The 22,528-nt window shown below is 32.2% G+C and overlaps 1 protein-coding gene and 1 long non-coding RNA gene across 2 annotated transcripts in view; one reads left to right on the top strand and one right to left on the bottom strand.

Annotated features, from left to right (window-relative positions):
• The first annotated feature begins 2,482 nt into the window (after positions 1–2,482).
• LOC148942206 (uncharacterized) overlaps positions 2,483–22,528 on the top strand; it is a 69,956-nt gene continuing 49,910 nt past the window's right edge. The window contains exons 1-2 of the mRNA XM_089103379.1: positions 2,483–2,753; positions 5,896–6,088. Of these exons, the coding sequence (XP_088959505.1) occupies positions 2,511–2,753; positions 5,896–6,088 (436 nt within the window). The 5' untranslated portion in view covers positions 2,483–2,510. The remainder of the gene's footprint in view (positions 2,754–5,895; positions 6,089–22,528) is intronic.
• The window catches only part of LOC148942207 (uncharacterized), a 61,519-nt gene continuing 43,791 nt past the window's right edge, over positions 4,801–22,528 (bottom strand). The window contains exon 3 of the long non-coding RNA XR_016143173.1: positions 4,801–5,291. This is a non-coding gene — a long non-coding RNA (uncharacterized LOC148942207). The remainder of the gene's footprint in view (positions 5,292–22,528) is intronic.

Here is a 22,528-nt window from a genome sequence, read left to right as displayed (position 1 = left end):
AGCTTTTAAGGAATACTTTGGCGGATGTAGGAATAAAGCAATATTTGCATGCTATCAATACTACAACAACTACCACCAGTACTACTACCACACTACCCCATTTACAGTATTAAGAAAAAATTTGAAGTAAATCAAAAGACGCTATGTGGATGCACATTGTCAAAATAGCTTATCTTAAAAATTGATTTGGGTATTAAGTTGGAACTTTCAGAGAATACTTAAAGGAGAAGATCATCTCACCAAAAGGCAATATGTGCATATTACTCCTAATTCTGCTATTACTGCTACATTTACTACTACTACTACTACTACTTCAATTGCAACTACTTGTAGGGATAAGAGCATTGAGATGAAAATTTCAAGAAGTATATAAACATATAGGTTATCAAAGAGACACATCAGCCATTTCATAGCAATGGCTAATTGAATTAAGTTGAAACTTCCAGGACTTTATGAGAGGGATATTCAACTAACCAAAACGCAATAGGTTAGTACTACTGCTGCTAGTAGTACTACAGCTATTCAATACTATTACAAGTAATATCAATACTACTGTGACTACTATTACAACTATGCTTAACGACAGGATGGTAAAATTTTCAAGAAATTTTGAGGGGGGAAGATGAACTGAATCAGAACATACCCTCTGTATAAATGTTATCAAAAGGGCATAACAGCAATATCTTAGGAATAGTTTGGTGTGAGAAATTAAAGCTAACAGGGCTTGTTGTGAGGGATGTTGAATTAACCAAAAGAAAATATTTGCATCCTAATGCTGCTGATTCTACTCATACTACTGCTACTGTTACTATTATTACAACCTCTATTACTGTCACGGCCACTAAAGCTTAGGCTTCTACAATTAATTTTACAGCTTCTATTACTACTACGGCTATTAAAACTAAGGATATTAAGCCGATAAATTTGGAATATAAAGAAACTGTGTAGGACTAAATCGAAACACACTCTGCCCATATAGGTTGTTCAGCGGACGCATCAGAAAGGCTTCAGCAATGGTTGATGGTATGTATTAAGCTGCAAATTTCAGGGTGTGTTGAAGGCGATGTTGAAGAAACCAAATGTCCTATGCGAATACTGCTACTACTGCTGCTCTAACTATTGCTATTACGCAAGCTAAGGGTATTGAGGTGAAGCTTTTAAGGAATATTTAGGCGGATGATGAACAATATAAAAAAAAAACAAAAAACTATGAGCATGTGGACTTTCAAAAAGATGACAAAGCAATATCTCAAGAATAACTTCTACTATTAATTTAGACCTTTAAGGGTAAGTTGTGGGCCAGAAGACCAGAAGGCGCTGTATGTATATATTTAATACTACCACTACAGTTAATGTAACTAAAGACGCTTAGGTTATTAAGATGAAACTTAGGGAACGTTTAGGAGTTTCAATTAAAGGAAAAACTGTATGCATGCAGGTTTTCAAAAGGGCATATAAGCAATATCATAGGCAGAACCACTCTTTAATAGCTAGAAATTCATTGAAACTTTTAAAGGAGCTAACTTAATTGAAAATTAAAACTTCTAGTGCCCTTTTTAAAAGTGACAAGAGATTGGAGGGCAAGCAGCCCTTCTCTTAAGGTCATTTATTTTCCAAAAGTATCCAGTCAAAGTTTTGAGACAGCCATTTTATTCAGCTTAGTAAAATGGTCTAAAAACTATGTCTTTAGGGATATTAGGCATGTTGAACCCCCCCCCCCCCAAAAAAAAAATAAAAGAAAAAAAATTATGCAATTGGCCCATTATGATTTAAAACTAAATATTACTTTAAAATAAATCCTAAAAAGTATTGTGTTTATGGTTGGCAATAAGACACCTCAGCAATATATCGAGAACGACTGGGGGTAATAAGTTGAAACTTTTGGATACTACTATTACTACTTCGGCTCTTACAATTTAAATCAATAAAAAGAGTGTAAGTGTATTCAGGTTATCAAAGAGAGTCGAGAGAACCTTTTGGAAATGATATTAAGTTCTATATTTGACGTCTACTTCAGAAGCTATAAAATTAAATTAAAAAGTCTGTTTGTATCAGGATTAAAAATTGTTTAAAAAGTTTCTCCAACATACAAATAGCAACCCATACTATGGATAAATGTAGTTTGGGGTTTACTCCCAAAAGTAATTTATTTATTGCTTCCGGGCTTGCATGCTTGTTAACTAAATATCCTGTCTTTCTTTATATTGTGACACTCAATTGGCCCGATGTATGGAAATAACTAAGCTTTTGTATTTTCCAAAATTGAATTATTATTCAAACTCCAAAAGCTTTGAGTTTGTGACTTATTAGATTTCTTTATATTTTTTTACAATTCGTGATATCTGTTTAATAAACAGAAATTGTGTCGTTAGAGATGCACCAGTGCAAATAATCTCTAGAGATAACTTGGGGAAAAGAAGAAAATTCCATTTTTATTCTTATCAGTTCTTTACCTGTAAAAATTGGACAAAATTCTATCAGTAGTTCAGTAGTTCAGTTTAATCCTCAAGATGATGTTTTTAGTTTTTCTACTTATTTCATTATTCTATTGGAAGCAATGCGAGGGACTAAGTATGACTCCTGTTATTTTCGTCGGACGAGGGGATTTCACCCACTTCCAAAGTGGGGGAAATTTTTTGTTGAATGACACTATTCTTATGCAGTGTAAAATAGAGGAATACGTAGTAAATAGAAATGAAACTGGTATCTTGGTATTGACAGGAACTGCACCTAGCTGCGAAAATAATCCAGAGGTAAGTGTTTCCTATTTATTTATTTATCTAAACAAAACCTTAATAAATAATGACAAAGACTACATTGCCCTTCCATGGTACAAACAGCAGAAGGTAAAACAATGGGGAGCTAATCAAACATAGTGAACATTTTTAACCTTAACTGAACATTTTAGCTGTAGCCTATATGCGAGGGCCGTCCACAGTAAACTTACAATAAACTTTGATCATTGTAACAAATAATGAGTTTAATTTTCCATAAATAAAATAAATTTATTTATTATATGTATAATAAATTTATATATTATATTTCCACATGTATTTAAATATATAACATAATAACGTTAGTATTTAATTTTAGTTTAAATGACAGCATTTTATTCTAAATATTACTTTATTACTTTATTTTCATATGTACTTTGCTTAGAATTGCTCTTGGATATAGGCCCAGAAAAGTCACTTATGGCTAAAAATATCTCTATCTTAAATTAATTCGCCATTGTTTTGCCTGTTTTTTGGTTTTTATAAAATTTTGGTTAGCTGGCTTTGAGAGAAGTGATCTACAGTCTTATTCAATTTTCGAATTGAAATCGGTCTGAATGACTTCCCGCGAAAGGAGCTTTGAGCTATAATATCTCCTTTCTAAGCCTCTAAGCTCACTTCCTTTCCGCCCTCGAGAAATTGGATGACCTTCCTTTTAAAAGTGATGAAACTTACATATTTTTTTCATACAAAGATGGCTGTCAAGGAATAGTCTACAAAATGTTTTATTTATATAGGATAAACTGGATCAATGTTAACGGGTAAAACTTGTCAACGTCTGGCAGTGTATCCATAACACATTAGTACTGAAGTAATTATTCTTTTTAATTTATTTTTAGGGCTTGAACATAGCCAGGACTTAGTCTAATAGAAAATGAGGGGTTCAACTTTGGGAAACATAACTGCACCGACGCAGGGAGTGGGACAGGGTTGGCAATTTAAAGGACCATGTTCTGGACCCTGTCGAGCCATCTAACAGGTTCAATTTTGAGGAGGTATTTTGTCTGGACAGCATCTATCTTCATCATCTACGACCGAGTCAAAGACCAAGTCTGACAAGTATAACACAACACTTGCTACCGAGGCAGAGTAAATATGAGCTAAGAAAGCAACGAACGGACAAACAACACAAAACAGAACTCGAAAAATGCAAATAATCCAACCGATCTCAGAAGGATTATGCCACTTTTAACACAGAGGTGACAGAAAACGCAAAAGAGGGGCTCCCAAAATCGCTGTCAATCTGGTGTCTCACTTGAAGTCTTCACCCTTGTTATTTTATGACGGAAGACCCTCTTGCACCAAACTGTTACGAGTCTGAGCGGTATAAACGTTGATTTACAACAACTAGCACACAACTTGACTTAGCGAGATTGCAAATTACGAAAGTTATCATTATGTGCGATTTTATGATTTTCCTTTTGTCATTGGTGCTAGTTTTCAATAGCTTTTTGTTGGTGCTGGTTTTTTCGTCTCTATGCTCCGTGACAGTTATTGAACTGTAATTTCTTTTTCCCTTTTTCTATTGTTAAAGGAGACATAATGAGTTTCCTAACTGTCTCCTTTGTATAAAGCTAATGTATAGCGTTTTTGTTCAACAAAGTCAAAGCCACTCAATGAGATTTCCATACTCCGTACACGTTGCATCAGTTTTTGGTCTGTCTTTTGTTCGAAGTCATACTAAATACGACTTTTGTTAAAATTCTGATACCCCCTTGTGAAATTATAATTTATTTTAAAAAATTTGACACGTATTCGCCTGATGAAAGCTGGAAAAGCCTTTATATTGGTAATTTTGTAGGGGTTGTCCTATAGGCACATTTTGTGCTAATAAAAAATATCATCTGCATAAAAATACCTCTTATGTAATCCATGACGTTCGTGCAATGCTATCATGGTATTTGCTCTTTAAATCCACGACTGTAACGTCATTCACATGAAAAAATGTTTTTTAAAATTGAGGCTCTAAGTATAGTCAGCCAAAGGGTGCACGTCCTACCCATGACTCACCAAAATATTGCTGGGCATCACCGGTGGGGCCTGCACCCCACGCTGGGGATGACAGCCATAGACAAAGTAATAATAAAAGACTAGATCCAGGTCACTCGCGCACTCAGGAAGTAGGTATAATCTAAAGCTGTATTAAATGAAGTTTCAAGCATTCCGAGGTACATTCACTAATGGACTTGGAGGAGCAGCTGAAAAAAGTTAGCAGAAAGCACATGTACATCGTTATCTATATGAACAAAAGAATTGGATTTTCAGCAAGCCTACCAAGATCTATAAATACGCTAATGCCAGTCTCCTACGGTCCTAAGGCTTTTGGATTTCAAACCTGTTATTCCTACTGAAAACATCAAAAATGTACATCAATCTAGGGGTTTATGTCTCCTCTAAATGTTTAATATTCCAAGTTCGCTTTTACAAGCATCAGTCAAGACAAGAATAGTCTATCCAATGCAGCAAAGACAGCGTACCGAGAAGAAGCTGCAACACCCCTTCCTCCTTCTGACAAAGCTGAAAAAAGGAAAGGCAATCAGTAAAGACCTAATCTGTTACCTTGTTTTTTGTTTTTTTTTTACCAAGAAATTTAGATTTCTGATGTTAGTTTATACTCATTTAAGATTAAAGCTCAGTTTGAATGACCCAAGTAGCGCAAAAATGTAGAAATACTAAGTTTAAGCCCTAAAATAAACCTTGGCTATACCTGAGAAAACCTTGGTGAGAAACTGCCTTAACAAAGGGGAAAAAGAACACAAATGCTGTCCTGCACTTTTGTCGTAACGATCTTAGCAGCAGAAGGGAAAGACAAAATTTTCGTATTTATTTTTCATTTGACCTTTTAACCTAGTAAATTTCATCCAACAAGACCAAAATTTTCCAATTATTTTATTACCTCCTCAAAGTGGAACTATCTACAATCAAATTATACATAGAGGACGGATTTAATCCTAATCTGAAGGATTATCCTTTTGATGAACATTATACTCCTGAAGTCAGAGTTCATAGGCAAATAATTTAAACGCCTTCACACTCCACGGTGGATGAACATCAAATTAGTGCAACTGAATGTCTTGTAGAATAAAAGATTTCTACATAATATATTTTGTATATTTTATAGGTTACTGTAACTTATGAGGAGGGGTTAAACAAAGCAATCGAATTAACTGCCAAAGTTTCTGACGATGGAAACTGGAACCGGATTTGGTTTAATTTTGAAAAATCTTCACCCGAAGAAGTTATTTACGGTGGAGGAGAGCAGTTCACTCTAAACTTGGCCGGAAGGAATTGGCCGATCTGGGTCAGAGAGCAAGGTACATAATCATTATATAAAAGTTAAACTGAAAATGTTGGAATTTTGAATTTAAAGGTTTAAATATAAGGCCTATTGTCCGACGATAATTTCTTCAGTATCAAACAGTTCGTGGTAACGAACTGTAAGTAAGGAGCGACCCGGCTCAATGGTAACCAAAACTCTAAAAAACGGAATTTTGATACCAATAGATACATCAAAAGAATTAGATTTTAATTCTGATTTCAAATATATAAGTTTCATCAAGTTTAGTTTTACCCATCAAAAGTTACGCGCCTGAGAAAATTTGGCTGATTTTCGAAAAAAGGGGGAAATACCCCATAAAAGCTATAGAACCTCAGTGAAACTCACACCATCATATTCAGCGTATAAGAGAACCCTATTGTAGAGGTTTCAAGCACCTATCTACAAAAATGTGGAATTTTCAATTTTTTGCCAGAAGAAAGATCACGGATGCGTGTTTATTTGTTTTTTTTTGTTTTTGTTTTTCCAGGGGTGATCTTATCGACACAGTGATCCTAGAATATCGTGGAAGGGTTCATTGGAACGGAAATTAAAAGTTTTAGTGCTCTTTATAAATGACCGAAAAAATGGAGGGCAGCTAGGCCCCCTCCCATGCTCATTTTTTTCCCAAAGTCACCCGATCAAAATTTTGAGATAGCCATTTTGTTCAGCCTGGTCGAAATTATTATAAATATGTCTTTTAGGATGACTTAATCCCTCGAAGTCCCCAGGAGGAGGGCTGAAAGTTATGAACTTTACCCAATGTTAACATAAAGTATTGGTTATTGGGACCCAGCTCAATGGTAACCGAAACTCTAGAAAACGGTATTTTGATACAAATAGATGCATAAAAAGAATCGGATTTTAATGCTGATTTCAAATATATAAATTTCATCAAGTTTAGTCTTACCCATCAAAAGTTACGCGCCTGAGAAAATTTGGCTGATTTTTGAAAAAAGAGGAAAACACCCCCTAAAAGTCATAGAACCTCATTGAAAATCACACCATCATATTTCGCGTATCAGAGAACCCTACTGTAGAGGTTTATAGCTCCTATCTACAAAGATGTGGAATTTTGCATTTTTTGCCAGAAGAAAGATCACAGGTGCGTGTTTATTTGTTTTTGTTTTTCCCCAGGGGTGATCGTATCGACCCAGTGGTCCTATAATATCGTGGGAGGGCTCATTGGAATAGAAATTAAAAGTTCTAGTGCCCTTTTTAAGTGACCAAAAAATGGAGGGCAACTAGGCCCCCTCCAACGCTTATTTTTTTCCCAAAGTCACCTGATCAAAATTTGGAGATAGCCATTCTGTTTAGTATGTTCGAAAATATTATAAGTATGTCTTTTAGGATGACTTAATCCCCCGAAGTTCCCGGGAGGAGGGCTGAAAGTTATGAACTTTACCCAATGTTAACATATAGTATTGGTTATTGGAGAGTATACAGTACAGACGTTTTCAGGGGAGATATTTCCTCGTAGTGGGGGAAGGGGGCGGGGGTTATGTGGGAGGATTTTTCCATGAAGGAAGTTTTCATGGGGGAAGGGACATTGCTATGAAGGGGACGCCGGACTGCCCAGCATTATTTAAAAAAAGATCAGAAATTAAATATAAAAAAACAAGTTTTTCAACTGCAACAGCAGCAACATCAAAACTTTAAACGAACAGAAAATATTAAATATATGATTGGGTTCACACCATATTCAATACCTCACTCTTTAAGCCAGAGTTTGTTTAATACTTTCATAAGAGCTATTTATTCTAATTACCGGCCTTTGTGATTAAGCGGTCATTTTTAAAGAATTGGAACAAAATTCGAACTTTCGCTTAAAAAGCAAGGTATTGACTAGGGGGCGAACCCCCTAATATACGTATTAAAAATATATGAATAAAGAAGTTCGTTGCGTAAGTGAATTCTTCAGTTACGTATATTTATTACTAATAAAAACGTTCGTAAATAAAATGAAACAAGTTTCGAGAAAGCCATTTAACCAAATAAAAGTAAATCAATATGAAAATTTTGTTTTAATTATTCATGTACTGTGAGCCAAGATCAAAACCTGCATTTATACAAAAACGTTCAAAAATTAAATAAAAAAACAAGTTTTTTTTAACTGAAAGTAAGGAGCGACATTAAAACTTAAAACGAACAGAAATTATTCCGTATATGAAATGGGCTGTCCCCTCCTCAACGCCTCGCTCTTTACGCTAAAGTTTGACTTTCTCACAACTCTATTTTTTTTAAACAATAAAAACTATAACTTTGTATTTTACTACTATAACTTTAGATTTGTAAAGGTCTGACCCAGGTGGTGATGAAGCGCCGACTATAGTTTTACCGAAAACAATCTGGCTTGCCTAAAATGTTGCCACGTAAAAACATCATTTTTCTAACGGTGCTTTCTGGGTGTTGCTGATGGGGTTCAGCGAATTCCACCCTGGAAAATTCCCCTGGCTAAAAATCCCCCCTTCTTTGAAAATTCGCCACCTGACAGTTCCCCTGGAAAATTTTCCTCAAATGTAAGATTGAGTAGCCAAAGGGAAATTAAGGTAAATAAAAAAAAATAATAAGGAAAAGTGTAGTTATTTTTGACACTTGGGTTTAATAGTTTTTTTTGAAAAATTTCTTTACTTAAACGATTGTACTTGCATATTTGGAATAAGGAATTCTGTGAATTTTAAATTTGCTTGGTTCTGACTTAAATTTTGACTCCCACGTTATTTAAATTAAAATCCGGAATAAAAAAGTCTTTCAATATGATATATGCTTGGTTTTGACTTAGAATTTGATACAATGTCAATCAAATTAAAATATAATAATATCAAAAGACTAGTCCAGTTTTACAAATAAGAGTAGCTCCATTGTTTTGATAATAAATTTAAAAATAATTTATTTTTAATTGAAAATAAGGAGCAATATTGAAACTTAAAAGGAACAGAAATTATTCCGTATATGAGGGAGGTGCCTCTTCCTCAATACGCCGCTCATTAAGCTAAAGTTTTAGTAGTGTCTTATATAAAGGTTTCAACCCTACAAGAAATCCTACGCCTGAGGCATGAATATACAGTGTAGTTTGACGAGTACATTGCAAAAAGCGACCAATCCTTTTATATTATATACCTATAAAGTGATCAAACACGTTTTGAAAGTATAATTGAAATTCTATAACGCAACCAGACGGGTTTTTGAGACACTTTCATCATAACGTGTTTTTTTTTGTTTTTTGTTTTTTTTAACCAAAAACTAGAAACTGTCAAATTGCGTAATCAAATAATGGTCTCATTCTAGAAATACCAGTTTACAGCTAGTTATAATCATGTTTTTTTGCTATATATATCGAGCAAATCGGTCATTCTGGATCAGTTGGTTAATCCAAGTTGTAATAGACCTATAAGAATCAATTCGCTCGTTCTAATGGACAATAAAAGAATTATAATGGTAAGTAAATATACATTATTCGTAGACTAACATAAACTTTAAGAACATTAATCTATGAAAATGGCTAACGATGATAGAATGACATTGTGGGTTGACCTAGCTTTACCTCTCCGATGTGGTCTGTATAATACACAAGTGGTGTTTGAACAGAGTTGTCAATTTAAAATAGGGTCTAAAGTTATAGTATACTAAAAAGTTGATACTAAGAGAGATGTAGATGGCAAGAAAAGAATTCTAATAATGAAATTCAGAACAAACCTTAGAAATCCTTGCAATTCAAGTAGTAAGGTGTATGTGAGTACGAACCGTCAAGGATCATAAGCACCAACGACTCTAACCACCAGAAACCTCAACCCCAAAAGGTCCCCTATCCCCAAACTCGAAGGAGGCCCCCTCCCCTCCAACTTTTTGCCCCCCCCCCATTTTTTAGTTTTTTTAAGTTTTTTATAATTTTTTTTAACATGATATATTTTTTGAAGTTTTTTTTTACATTTCCAAATCATATCAGAAAAATAGAATGACCCTTTTGATTTAAATTTTAAAATATATTCTTGTGCATACCCATACTCCTATTGATGAGGACTGATGGTTCTAATTCAATATTTTTTTCATGAAAGCTAACGATTTTTTTTTTAACTAAATTATTTTTGGACTTCGAAATTATTCAACTTTTTTTTACATCTCTAAATCATATCAGAAAAATAGAATGAAACTTTTGATTTAAATTTTAAAATATATTCTTGTGCATACCCATACTTCTATTGATGAGGACTGATGGTTCTTATTCAAAATTTTTTTTTTCATAAAAAAACTATTTTTTTTAACTAAATTTTTTTGGACTTCGAAATTATTCAACTTTTTTTTACATCTCCAAGTCATATTAGAAAAATAGAATGACCCTTTTGGTTTAAATTTTAGAATATATTCTTGTGCATACCCATACTCCTATTGATTAGGACTAATGATCCTAATTCAATATTTTTTCATAAAAAACAAAAAATTTTTTTTTAACTTCGAAATTATTCAACTTTATTTTTTTATTTGTATTTTTTGTACGTATCTTAAAATGAAAAAATATACTTACGGCTCTAACAATTGTACTCTATGCTTGTTCAGAGACACGATTCGGCTTTCCCACTGGTACTCTATGGCCGGTTATTGACACTACCTAGTCTATTGCATGCATTAAATCGGTATTTTTACGCAGTGGAACGATAAACACATAAGTCATATCTTTAAAAAAGTGGAGATGGAGCATTTTAAGAAAGTGTGTTCACACGAAAATGTTATTGTAGCATTGAATTCCGACAAGGAGAAGTATTTAAACTATGAAACAAGTGCAAATGGTAGCACTATTGGAAATGTATGCATGCATTGCCATGACAGTAAGGAATTAAATTTCTTAGGAGTACCGAAAAAATTCAAATTTTATGTTGGTGGATATGCGAGATTGAGATCTCCAGAGATGATTGCACTCAAAGAGAATGCCAACATAAAAATAATCGTTGATGATAGAGGACAACTCCTTGCTACTGTTGCAGGTAAGACATTACCTACTGATACATCCTATCGTCAGCTTTCGGGTATTAGCATTTCACGGAAGATCAAAAAAAGAAAGGCCTGCTCTTCTACTAATATTATAAACCATATCTTGTCTACGTGCCGAAACTGTTACCTGTGTAAGAATAATGTGATAATAGACAGTGAAATTGCCAGAAAAATAAAAATGGCAATGGCAGAAAATATCACTATGGAATATAAAGATGAATCGATGAAAAACAAAGTACCGGCAAGCCTTACTGCCATTGATCAAACAGTCAATGAACCAAATAATACCAAAGACGAAAAGCATATTGAGCCTGTCGATGACACGCCAGTAAAAGTTGTGTATGACTCAAAACGGAATAATGATTATTCTACTGATTACGAACTAAGAGAAGACAATAGCTACAATATCAAGAGAGAACATGGTGAACTATTTTATGGAACAGATTCAAAATGTCCAAAGTCGATAATTGATATTAATAATGTATCCTAATATATTTTTGTATTAATATTCTACATAGCATTATTTCATTAAAAATATGTCATGCATTACATTGTTACGTGTTCATTTTTTTTAGAGTATGCTAGCATATCGAACGTTTAGAATATCTATTAAAACATCGGAGATGTAAGAAAAGGAATTTGCATACATCTATTGTCAGACACATGAGATAACATTGACAAAATCTAGATATCAGAATGAATAAATTCTTTATCAACATCCGTTGTTGGATATGTCATTATGAAAAAATTGTAAGTAAGTAAGTAAGTAAGTAACAAACTCTTTCTTGAATTCACCTCTTGGATACACAATACAGAAATTTAATTCAGAAAATTATGAAAAAAAATTGAACAAATTCCTTATTAACATTCATTATCGATTGAAGTCGCTTGCTGGACAGACAATAAATCAATTTCACAAAATCTAAGTATAACAGTGATTAAATTCTATATCAACATCCATTTCTCGGATACATAGGAAAAAATTGACAAAATCTAAGTGTTAGAGTGAATAATTTTTGTATCAACATCTTTTTTCAGATACATCGGATAAAATCGACAGAATCTAAATGTCAGAGTGAATATTTTTTTTTTATCAATTCCTTTGTCAGATACATCAAGTAAAATTGACAAAATCTAAATTTCAGAATGAATAAATGCTTTAACAACATCCTTTATCGGTTATGTCGGATAAAATTGACAAAATCTAAGTATCAGAGTGACTAAATTCTATATCAACATCCATTTCTCGGATACATAGGATAAAATTGACAAATTCTAATTGTTAGAGTGAATAAATTTTTTTTTATCAACATGCTTTGCCAGATACATCGGATAAAATTGACAAAATCTAAGTATCAGAGTGAATAAATTCTTTATCAACATCCTTTGTCGGATATGTCGGATAAAATTGACAAAATCTAAGTATAAGAGTGAGTAATTTTTTTATCAACATCCTTTGCCAGATACATCGAATAAAATTGATAAAATATACGTGTCAGAGTGAATAAGTTTTTTTTAATCAACATCTTTTGTCAGATACATCGAATAAAATTGACAAAATCTAAATATCAGAATGAATAAATGCTCAGAATGAATGAAATAATCGCCAGAATCTAAGTGTCAGAGTGAATCAATTTTTTTATCAACATCCTTTGTCAGATACATCAAATAAAATTGACAAAATCTAAATTTCAGAATGAATAAATGCTTTGACAACATCCTTTATCGGATATGTCGAATAAAATTGACGAAATCTAAGTATCAGAGTGACTAAATTCTATATCAACATCCTTTTCTTGGATACATAGTATAAAATTGACAAATTCTAAGTGTTAGAGTGAATAATTTTTTTTATCAACATCCTTTGCCAGATACATCGGATAAAATTGACAAAATCTAAGTATCAGAGTGAATAAATTCATTATCAACATCCTTTGTCGGATATGTTGGATAAAATTGACAAAATCTAAGCATCAGAGTGAATGATTTTTTTTATCAACATCCTTTGCCAGATACATCAAATAAAATTGATAAAATAAAAGTCTCAGATAAAGAAAGAAAAACGAGCAAAAATGGGGTTTTTATAGGCCAAATGAAGATACTGAAAAAACGAAGTGAATATTTCGAGAGGACAAATGCCTCTCTTCTTCAGCGCGAAACGAAACGATGTATCAATAAAAGCCAAAAATTAAAAGAATTAAAACCAAATACCTAACAACCATAAAAGCGAGTTATTCGCCAATATCCGCGATTTGCACAAAATCCAAAAAATATGATCTGCCATCGACGGATACTAGCGAACAACTGAACAAAAGAAAGGAATCAATTCATTCACTCGAAAAACAAAACGAACCAGCAATTAAATAAGTTGGAAAACTATGTCATTTGATTTCGTATTTTAATTAAGGCATTTCTTGCAGACACCCTTTGAGACCTAAGGGGTTGTTCACGTGTTTGATTAGATGACTGAGAAAGTGGTTCAAGGTTTATTTCAGGGATCACTAAATTATCGGCTTCTCTTTTGAGAAAACCGAAATATGACTCATTTATTATTAAATCACCGGAATCTCTGTTTAAAGCTAGACCTAAATGTTGGTATTTATAAATTTCAACAGCTTCTCTGTAGTGCTGGACAATACCCTTATCATTCGAAATAAGACTAGCTTGATTAAACAAAATAGTATGGTCTGGTTTTTCGAAAATGTGCTCTGCAAGGGCAGAGTCAAAATTTTCCGGTTTTTTCCGCTTTTTAAGTGTATTATTTATTTCAGTGATCCCTGAAATAAACCTTGAACCACTTTCTCAGTCATCTAATCAAACACGTGAACAACCCCTTAGGTCTCAAAGGGTGTCTGCAAGAAATGCCTTAATTAAAATCCAAAATCAAATGACATAGTTTTCCAACTTATTTAATTGCTGGTTCGTTTTGTTTTTCGAGTGAATGAATTGATTCCTTTCTTTTGTTCAGTTGTTTGCTAGTATCCGTCGATGGCAGATCATATTTTTTGGATTTTGTGCAAATCGCGGATATTGGCGAATAACTCGCTTTTATGGTTGTTAGGTAGTTGGTTTTAATTCTTTTAATTTTTGGCTTTTATTGATACATCGTTTCGTTTCGCGCTGAAGAAGAGAGGCGTTTTTACAATAGAAATAATCGCATCGTTTTTTAATTATCTTCATTTGTCCAATAAAAACACCATTTTTGCTAGTTTTTCTTTATTTATGTGATTTCAGGCCAATGTGGTTTAAGAAATTATATAAGTGTCAGAGTGAACAAGTTTTTTTTATCAACATCCTTTGTCAGATACATCGAATAAAATTGACAAAATCTAAATATCAGAATGAATAAATGCTCAGAATGAATGAAATAATCGCCAGAATCTAAGTGTCAGAGTGAATCAATTTTTTTATCAACATCCTTTGTCAGATACATCAAATAAAATTGACAAAATCTAAACTTCAGAATGAATAAATGCTTTAACAACATCCTTTATCGGATATGTCGGATAAAATTGACAAAATCTAAATATCAGAGTGACTAAATTCTATATCAACATCCTTTTCTCGGATACATAGGATAAAATTGACAAATTCTAAGTGTTAGAGTGAATACATTTTTTTTATCAACATCCTTTGCCAGATACATCAGATAAAATAGACAAAATCTTAGTATCAGAGTGAATAAATTCATTATCAACATCCTTTGTCGGATATGTCAGATAAAATTGACAAAATCTAAGTATCAGAGTGAATGATTTTTTTTATCAACATGCTTTGCCAGATAAATCGAATAAAATTGATAAAATATATGTGTCAGAGTGAACAAGTTTTTTTTTATCAACATCCTTTGTTAAATACATTGAATAAAATTGACAAAATCTAAATATCAGAATGAATAAATGCTTTAACAACATCATTTATCGGATATGTCGGATAAAATTTAAAAAATCTAAGCATCAAATTGATTAAATTCTATATCAACATCCTTTTCTCGGATACATTAAAATTAGCAAAATCTAAGTGTTAGAGTGAATAATTTGTTTTCATCAACATCTTTTTCCAGTTACATTGGATAAAATTGACAAAATCTAATTGTCAGAGTGAATAAATTCATTATCAACATCCTTTGTCGGATATGTCGGATAAAATTTATAAAATCTAAGTATCAGCGTGATTGAATTCCAAATCAACATCATTTTCTCGGGTACATGGGATAAAATTGACAAAATCTAAGTATCAGCGTGTATAAATGCTTTATCAACATCCTTTAAATGCATTATCAACATCATTTGTCGGCTATATCAGATAAAATTGACAAAATCTAAGTATCAGATTGATTGAATTCTATATCAACATCCCTTTCTCGGGTACATGGGATAAAATTGACAAAATCTAAGTATCAGAGTGAAGAATTTATTTTTTATCAATATCTTTTATCAGTTACAACAATTATAATTTAAAAAATCTAAATATCAGAGTAAATAAACGCTTTTTCAGCATCCTTTGTTGGATATGTTGAATAAAATTGACAAAATCTAAACATCAGAATCAATAAATGCTTTAACAACATCCATTGTCATATATGTTGGATAAAATTGACAAAATCAAAGTATCAGAGTGAAATTTTTTTTTTATCAACATTCTCTGTCAGATGCATCGGATAAAATTGACAAAATCTAAGCATCAGATTGAATAAATGCTTTATCAACATCATTTGTCGAATATGTCAGATAAAGTTGAGAAAATCTAAGTACCAGAGTGAATAAATTCATTATCAACATCCTTTTTCGGGTATATCAGATAAAATCGACAAAATCTAAGTATCAGATTGAATAAATGCTTTATCAATATCCCTTTCTCGGATACAGGGGATAAAATTTACAAAATATAAGTATCAGAGTGAATAAATGCCTTATCAACATCCTTTAAATGCATTATCAACATCATTTTGTCGGATATATCGGATAAAAGTGACAATATAAGTATCAGTCTTATTAAATTCTATGTCAACATACCTTTCTCAAATACATGGAATAGACTTGACAAAATCTAAGTATAAGAGCTATTAAATTCTATGTGAACATCCCTTTCTCAGATACATGGGGTAAAATTGACAGAATCTAAGTATCAGAGTGAATAAATGCTTTGTCAATATCCCTTAAATGCAATATCAACATCACATGTCAGATACATCGGATAAAATTGACAAAATCTAGCACTGATCTGTCTCCTTTTTTTCTTTTTTTTTGAGGGCTAGTGGTTTACCGGTCGTTAGCGGACTGAAGGATACTTTGTATCATAGTGCAGACACACAGCAGACTGTGTGTCATAGTGAAATAATCAAGTATATAACTATAAATTCAAAACATTCATTTTTTAATTAAATAAAAAAACGATTTTTTACTGAAAGTTTAGAATAAGTTATGGATGATAGTTTTGAATCATCGTATTGTAAACCAGCTTGAGAGCTGTGCTGTTTCCAAAGTTGTCGATAGAGTTTGGCATAATGATTTTTGAAAAATCACTAAGTGCATGAAATTTGTGGTCGTCTATTGACCGTACTTGGAGTTTTCTAAACAACCGTATTCTCAATCTAGTTCTCGATAGGTTTACTTCTTTTAAATGTTTAGTAAAACCTGGTATTCCTCATGGTAGTATTCTTGGACCCTACCGTACCTAAGTACCAGAAACAATAAATTCGTTTTCAAAGTTTTTATCGGGTACATCAGATAACAGTCATTAAATCCAAACTCTATTCATTTTGACTTCATGCGTTCTATTCATTTTGACTTCATGCGTCATTACGTTGAATTTAGGTTTGACCGGTTATAGATGGCAGCACACCCGCTCAGACACACAGTCATAGTGAGAGAGCTATTCAAAAAGTTGAGTTAATATAGGTTCACTTAGAGTGGCAGCAAATATATTGATTCAGCCATAGAAACCAACAATGACAGGCATTGAGACATGACTATGCATTATTTCGTTGAATTTCGGTTAGATCAATTATAGACGGCATCACACCCGCTTAGACACACAGTCATAGTGAGAGAGATATCAAAAAAGTTGGGTTGATCTAGGTTCACTTAGAGTGGCGCGCCACTCAATTTTATCCGATTTATCTGGCATGTGATGTTGATAATACATGTAAGGGATATTGATAAAAAATTTATTCACTCTGATACTTAGATTTTGTCAATTTTATCCCATGTATCTGAGAAGGGATGTTCATATAGAATTTAATAGCACTGATGCTTATATTTTTTCAAGTTTATCCCATTTAATTGAAACGAGGATGTTGATATAGAATTTAATCAAATTCATGGCTAGATTTTGTCAATTTTATCCGATATAGCCGACAAATGATGTTGATAATGCATTTAAAGGACGTTGATAAAACATTTATTTACTCGCAATTTGTCGTTTCTATTTTGTCAATTTATTCACTTTTCATAAAGCATTTATTCACTCTGATACTTAGATTTTGTCAATTTTATCCAATGTATCTGAGAAAGGGATGTTGATATGGAATTTAATCACTCTGATACTTAGATTATTCACTCTAACACTTAGATTTTGTTAATTGTAATGTATCCGAGAAAAGGATGTTGATATAGAATTTAATCACTCTGATGCTTAGATTTTGTAAATTTTTATCCTACATACCCGATAAAGGATGTTGTTAAAGCATTTATTCATTCTGATATTTAGATTTTGTCAATTTTATTCAATGTATCTGATAAAGGATGTTGATAAAAAAAAACTTGTTCACTCTGACGCTTATATTTTATCAATTTTATTCGATGTATTTGGCAAAGGATGTTGATAAAAAAATTATTCACTCTGATACTTTGATTTTGTAAATTTTATCCGACATTTACAACACATGATACTTATACATAATTTGTTCACTCTAGTACTTAGATTTTGTCAATTTTGTCTGATGTATCTGCCAAAGGATGCAGATAAATTAAAATTTATTCACTTTAACGCGCGGAATTTGTCGTACTTATCCCATGTAACCGTGACGAGGGTGCTGATATAGGGTATCGCCTTTCATTAGCTTGGATCTGATCAAGCGTCTCCGGCGTGTCCGGTGAAGGATATCGTGAATGAGGTCGTACATTCTCATATATGTACTTCGACAGTAATACCCGATGTATCTTACACTGGTTATTGATGAATAAATTTAGTCCCTCTGACACTTAGATTCTGTCGATTATTTCATTCATTCTGAGCATTTATTCATTCCGATATTTAGATTTTTTCAATTTTATTCGATGTATCTGACAAAGGATGTTGATGAAAAATACTTGTTCACTCTGACAAATATATTTTATCAATTTTATTCGATGTATCTGGCAAAGGATGTTGATAAAAAAAATTATTCACTCTGATTCTTAGATTTTGTCAATTTTATCCGACATATCCGACAAAGGATGTTGATAATGTATTTATTCTCTCTGATACTTAGATTTTGTCAATTTATCCGATGTATCTGGCAAAGGATGTTGATAAAAAAAATTATTGACTCTAACACTTAGAATTTGTCAATTTTATCCTATGTATTCGAGAAATGGATGTTGATATAGAATTTAGTCACTCTGATACTTAGGTTTTGTCAATTTTATCCGACATATCCGACAAAGGATATTGTTAAAGCATTTATTCATTCTGAAATTTAGATTTTGTCAATTTTATTTGATGTATCTGACAAAGGATGTTGATAAAAAAATTTATTCACTCTGACATTTAGATTCTGTTGATTTTATCCGATATATCTGACAAAAGATGTTGATAAAAAAAATTATTCACTCTAACACTTAGATTTTGTAAATTTTTTCCTATGTATCCGAGAAATGGATGTTGATATAGAATTTAATCACTCTTGTACTTAGATTTTGTGAAATTGCTTTATTGTCTGTCCAGCAAGCGATTTCCATCGATAATGAATGTTAATAAAGAATTTGTTAAAAAAAATTCATAATTTTCTGAAATAAATTTCTGTATTGTGTATCCAGGAGGAGAATTCAAGAAAGAGTTTTTTTCTTATTTACAATTTTTTCATAATGACATATCCAACAACGGATATTGATAAAGAATTTATTCATTCTGATACCTAGATTTTGTCAATGTTATCCCATGTGTCTGACAATAGATGTATGCAAATTCGTTTTCTTATATCTCCCATGTTTTAATAGACATTCTATACGTTTGATATGCTAGCATACTCTAAAAATAATGAACACACAACAATGTAATGCATAACATATTTTTAGTGAAATAATGCTATGTAGAATATTAATACAAAAATATATTAGGATACATTATTAATATCAATGATCAACTTTGGACATTTTGAATCTGTTCCATAAAATAGTTCACCGTGTTCTCTCTTGATATTGTAGCTATTGTGTCCTCTCACTTAATAATCTGCGGAAAGATCATTATTCCTTTCTGATTCATATATAACTTTTACTGGCGTATCATCAACAGGCTAAATATGCTTTTTGTCTTTGGTATTATTTGGTTCATTGAGTGTTTGATCAATGGCAGTAACGTTTGCTGATATTTTTTTTTCATCGATTCATCTTTATATTCTATAGTGATATTTTCTGTCATTGCCCTTTTTATTTTTCTGGCAATTTTACTGTCTATTATCACATTATTTTTACACAGGTAACAGTTTCTGCACGTAGACAAGATATGGTTTATGATATTAGTAGAAGAGTAGGCCTTTCTTTTTTTGATCTTCCGAGGAATGCTAATACCCGAAAGCTGGCGATAGGATATATCAGTAGGTAATGTCTTACCTGCAACAGTAGCAAGGAGTTGTCCTCCTTGTCCTCCATAAGAGTTGAATTTTTTCGGTACTCCTAAGAAATTTAATTCCTTACTGTCATGGCAATGCATGCATACATTTCCAATAGTGCTACCATTTGCACTTGTTTCATAGTTTAAATACTTCTCATTGTCGGCATTCAATGCTACAATAACATTGTCATGTGAACATACTTTATTAAAATGCTCCATCTTCACTTTTTTAAAGATATGACTTATGTGTTTATCGTTCCACTGCGTAAAAATACTGATTTAATACATGCAATAGACTAGGTAGTGTCGATAACCGACCATAGATTACCAGTGGGAAAGCCACATCGTGTCTATGAGCAAGCATAGAGTACAATTGTTAGAGCCTTAAGCATATTTTGTCATTTTGAGATACGTACAAAAAAAATAAAAAAATGAAAAAAAATAAATAAAGTTGAATAATTTCGAAGTTTAAAAAAAAGAAGTTTTTTTTATGAAAAAATATTGAATTAGAATCATTAGTCCTCATCATTAGGAGTATGGGTATGCACAAGAATTTATTTTAAAATTTAAATCAAAAGGGTCATTCTATTTTTCTGATATGATTTGGAGATGTAAAAAAAAAGTTGAATAATCTCGAAGTCCAAAAAAATTTAGTTAAAAAAAATAGTTTGTTTTTACGAAAAAAATATTGAATTAGAACCATCAGTCCTCATCAATAGGAGTATGGGTGTGCACAAGAATATATTTTAAAATTTAAATCAAAAGTGTCATTCCATTTTTCTGATATGATTTAGAGATGTAAAAAAAGTTGAATAATTTCGAAGTCCAAAAAGAAATTTAGTTAAAAAAAAATAGTCTGCTTTCATGAAAAAAAATATTGAATTAGAACTATCAGTCCTCATCAATAGGAGTATGGGTATGCACAAGAATATATTTTAAAATTTAAATAAAAAAATTTAATTCTATTTTTCTGATATGATTTGGAAATGTAAAAAAAAGTTGAAAAAATATATCATGTTAAAAAAAAGTTATAAAAAAACTTAAAAAAAACTATAAAAATGGGGGTGGGGCAAGAAGTTGGAGGGGCGGGGACCCCCATTGTGTTTGAGAACAGGGGACCTTTGGAGGTAGAGGTTTCTGGTGGGTAGGTTCGTTAGTACTTATGATCCTTGACGGTCTGTACTCACAAAAACCTTACTACTTGAATTTCATGGATTTCTAATGTTTTTTCTAAGTTTCATTATTATAAATCTTCTCTTACCATTTGTATATCTCTTAGCATCAACTTTTTAAAATACTTTAGTGTTAGACCCTATTTCAAACTGATATCACTTTTTAAACATCACTTGTGTATTATACAGACCACATCGGAAAGGTAAAGCTAGGTCAACTCACAATGTCATTCTATCATCGTTAGCCATTGTCATAGATTTATGTTGTTAAAGTTTATGTTAGTCGACGAATAATGTATATTTACTTACCATTATAATTCTTTTATTGTCCATTAGAACGAGCGAATTGATTCTTATAGGTTTATTACAACTTGGATTAACCAACTGACCCAGAATGATCAATTTGTTCGATATATATAGCAAAAAAAACATGATTATAACCAACTGTAAACCGGTATCTCTAGAATGAGATCATTATTTGATTATGCAATTTGACAATTTCTAGTTTTTGGTTTAAAAAAAACACGTTATGATGAAAGTGTCTAAGAAACCAGACTGCTTGCATTAAACAATCTCAATTGTACTTTCAAAACGTGTCTGATCACTTTATAGGTATATAATTAAAAGGATTGGTCGCTTTTTGCAATGTGCTTGTCAAACTACACTGTATATTCATGCCTCAGGTGTAGGATTCCTTGTAGGGTTGAAACCTTTATATAAAACACTACCTGTTTTTCTGTACTTTTAACAAAGCTTCTTATTCTTATTAATAAAATTATACTGGCCTTATGTTTCAGGAGTCGTTGTTGAGGAATTGAGACAATATTCAACTGGATTCTTAAATAAGAAAAACAAATTACGAAAACGTACTGAAATTAATAAAGATTTACCTTGCTTTCAATACCTTGCTCTTCACGCTAAAGTGTTTTAGAATTTTTAAAAAAAGCTTCTTAATTTAATCAACGGCTTTTGTGTTTCAGGATTGGTCGCTAAAGAACCGGGGGAAAAAGCCAAACTTTAGTGTAAAGGGCAACGTATTGAGGAGGGGACAACCTCCCTCTTATATGGAATCAATTATTTTAGTGTTTAGTTCCAATATTTCACTTTACTTTCAGTTGAAAAACATTTCTAATCGTTTTTCAAATAATGCCAAAAAGTTTGGCTTTATTCCATGGAAATTCCCCCCCCCCCCCGAAAACAGTATTCAAAGTGAAATTAATCCCACATAAATATCCCCCACCCCCGAAAACTCCCCCTGGATTATTTAATCCTCGCTGAAACTCCTCCAGAGAGATTCCTTGCGGACGACTCCGCTTGAAAAATTCTCCTTAGCACGCATTCATTTGGAAATGACTTTAATTTCTGATTTTTCAAATCATGTCGAATATCCCCCCTCCATTGAAAATCTTCCCATTCCAAGTGAAAATTACAATCGTGGAAATCCCCTACTCCCATAGAAAACCACT

This window comes from Artemia sp. Qi Xiang Cuo, chromosome 17 (assembly GCF_049724085.1).
Source record: "Artemia sp. Qi Xiang Cuo chromosome 17, ASM4972408v1, whole genome shotgun sequence".
Classification (NCBI taxonomy): domain Eukaryota; kingdom Metazoa; phylum Arthropoda; class Branchiopoda; order Anostraca; family Artemiidae; genus Artemia; species Artemia sp. Qi Xiang Cuo.
Note: the sequence above shows the minus strand (reverse complement) of the source record. Positions and strands in the feature narration are given on the sequence as shown.